The sequence below is a fragment of the Anoplopoma fimbria genome, chromosome 1, assembly GCF_027596085.1.
Source record: "Anoplopoma fimbria isolate UVic2021 breed Golden Eagle Sablefish chromosome 1, Afim_UVic_2022, whole genome shotgun sequence".
NCBI lineage: Eukaryota > Metazoa > Chordata > Actinopteri > Perciformes > Anoplopomatidae > Anoplopoma > Anoplopoma fimbria.
Window position 1 is genome coordinate 742,510 of NC_072449.1, and position 3,378 is coordinate 745,887.

The window sequence follows — 3,378 nt, forward strand, 5'->3', positions numbered from 1 at the left end:
ATGATAAACTCCACTGAGTTTTCATATTTTACACTAAGTGCCTACTTTGACACAGGAGTTTTGAAATACTTGTTTTTTATGGTTATTATGTCTTTATATATGTTAATAGTTTGTTCCAATCTTTTGCTGATTGCTGTTATCTGTATGAACAGAAGCTTACATGAACCTATGTACCTTTTTCTGTGCAGCCTGTTTGTAAATGAACTGTATGGTAGTACAGGGTTGTTTCCATTCCTTCTGGTTCAGATCCTCTCTGACGTTCACACTGTTTCTGCTCCACTTTGTTTCCTGCAGAATTTTATTCTATACTGTTATGGAGGTGTAGAATATTTTAACTTAGCCATCATGGCTTATGACCGATACCTTGCTATTTGTTTCCCTCTGCAATATAACACACGTATGACATTTAACAAGATTACTGTGCTTATTGCTGTAACATGGCTTTGCCCTTTACTACTGTGTGTTGTGATGACGTCCCTGAGTAGCTCCTTACAGTTGTGTGGGACCATCATTGAGAAAGTGTACTGTGACAACTACTCCATTGTCAAACTAGCCTGTTATGACACGACGGTTAATAACATCTATGGACTCGTTGTTACTATACTCTCGATCTTTTGCTCTCTAATTCTAATCATTTACACTTACATGAAGATTCTTAGAGTTTGTTTCTCTGGCTCTAAACAGACCAGACAGAAAGCTATCAGTACCTGCACACCTCACCTCGCTTCTCTGCTTAACTTTTCATGTGGGGCTTGCTTTGAAATAATACAGAGCAGATTTAATATGAACAATCTACCCATTACTTTGAGAATTTTGCTATCAATATACTGGCTTACATGCCAGCCAGTTTTCAACCCTTTGCTGTATGGTCTAAATATGTCCAAAATCCGCATCATATGTAAAAGTCTTGTCTTTGCTAAAATGTAGACCTCTTATGTCAGGGACACCCAGCAGGTTTCAGTGTTTCCCAGAAATTGAGAATGCATTTGTGGATTTTTAATGTGAAAAGTATGAAAATTGAAATTCAGCTTCACGACTGCTGTGAATTCACAAGCTACCCTTTGATTAAATATATTAGTATTGGAGGAACCTTTCAAATTAAGGCACATTTTCTTATCATGCTGTTATGAAATGCATTTTCCCAAAGATGTATGAAAAGAGCGATAGAAATACGTGAAATGTGTTTTTAATAAAAGCAAAGATGTTTTTGATGAGCTGCAAATGGAGTAAATAATTGAATAAGGTCATCCGAACACTGTACCACAAGAGATGATGCAATTAGAAGGTCATTAGTACTTTCCACCAGGGCTGTCTCTGTGCTATGATGCACTCTAAATCCTGACTGAAAATCCTCAAATAAACTATTGTTATGTAGAAAGTCACACAGCTGATTTACGACTGCTTTCTCGAGGATCTTAGAGAGGAAGGGAAGGTTATATATAGTCTATAGTTAGATATAGGTCTATAGTTATATATATAGTCTATAGTTAGATATAGGTCTATAGTTAGATTAGATCTATAGTTAGATATAGGTCTATAGTTAGATATAGGTCTATAGTTAGATATAGGTCTATAGTTAGATATAGATATAGTCTATAGTTAGATATAGGTCTATAGTTAGATATAGGTCTATAGTTAGATATAGGTCTATAGTTAGATATAGGTCTATAGTTAGATATAGTCTATAGTTAGATATAGGTCTATAGTTAGATATAGATATTAGATATAGTCTATAGTTAGATATAGGTCTATAGTTAGATATAGGTCTATAGTTAGATATAGATATAGTCTATAGTTAGATATAGGTCTATAGTTAGATATAGGTCTATAGTTAGATATAGGTCTATAGTTAGATATAGGTCTATAGTTAGATATAGATCTATAGTTAGATATAGGTCTATTAGATTAGATAGATATAGGTAGTCTATAGTTAGATATAGTCTATAGTTAGATATAGGTCTATAGTTAGATATAGGTCTATAGTTAGATATAGGTCTATAGTTAGATATAGGTCTATAGATTAGATATATAGGTCTATAGTTAGATATAGGTCTATAGTTAGATATAGGTCTATAGTTAGATATAGGTCTATAGTTAGATATAGGTCTATAGTTAGATATAGGTCTATAGTTAGTTAGATATAGGTCTATAGTTAGATATAGGTCTATAGTTAGATATAGGTCTAGGTTTCTTAAGATATAGGTTAGATATAGTCTATAGTTAGATATAGGTCTATAGTTAGATTGATAGGTCTATAGTTAGATTAGCTATACTATGGTTAGATATCTATAGTTAGATATAGGTCTATGGTTATTATTATTATATTCCTTTATTGATCCCCATGGGGGAAATTGTTGAGTGTTGCAGCAGCTCAACTACACAGACACAGACAATACATACACATACTATACAACAAAATAAAGATAGAACAAAAATAAGAACAAAAAAAAGAAATAAGAATAAAAATAAAAATGTACAGTATATCCACATGGGGGGGGGGGGTCAGCATGTTGACAGACTGTGGTCTCCACTGTTGTTATACAGTCTGATGGCAGTGGGCACAAATGAGCATCTGAAGCTCTCCGTCCTGCTCTTTGGCAGAATCAGCCGATGAAAGAGCTGAAAGTAGAGCTGAAAGTATTCAAAGTTATTTGGTAATGGTCCGATAAAAGAGGGTTCCCTGGAAAGACTATTACATTTTCTATTTCAATACCATATACCAGAACAAGTTCGAGGGTTAAAACAGTGAGTCGGTTAATGTACACACTGACAGAAGCCAATCAAATCTAATAATGAAATAAACGCAGTACTAAGGCTATCATTATTATTGTTATAAATAATTACTTTATATGAAGCTTAGCGGAAATTCAGTCAGGAAGACTATCTTTACGCTCTTTGTCATTCATAATCTCAGTTACTCTCTCCTCGTGACTACTCTATCAGCTGATTGTGGGTTTCACTTATAGTTAACCAACCAGAGTCTGCCACGGTTTCTTTAAGCCAATCACATCGTTGCTGTCAAACTTTGAAATTGATTTCCTTTCTGCTGCTGTCAGTTGTCATTCAGAACTGTAAAATATGACCCATTATGTGTTGTTAGAGGAGAGGAAAAGATGAAAAGTCATCTCCTGTTAATTTGCTCATTTTTAATTTCAAAGCAAACAAAAGGACGTCTTTTGTAAAATGTGTCCGTACGTCTCCAGATCCTCCACGTTCATATTGTGTTCTATAAAGTAAAGTTCTAAGCCCCCTGTTGTTCTGGGGTGGTCCTGGTCCAGGATCAGCTCTCTGGTTTGATTCCTCTGGTACTGAGTAGAGCAGATTGGAGGTTGAGTTGTGTTCATCCCATCGGTTATCTGTACAGTTTTCATATTTTCC

General features: G+C 34.6%; 1 protein-coding gene across 1 annotated transcript; it reads left to right on the forward strand.

The window, feature by feature from the left end:
* LOC129089102 (olfactory receptor 6N2-like) lies at window positions 1-927 on the forward strand. Its single transcript, XM_054596456.1, has one exon. It carries the CDS (start codon window positions 1-3, stop codon window positions 925-927), a length of 927 nt encoding a protein of 308 aa, XP_054452431.1.
* Window positions 928-3,378: the final 2,451 nt, after the last annotated feature.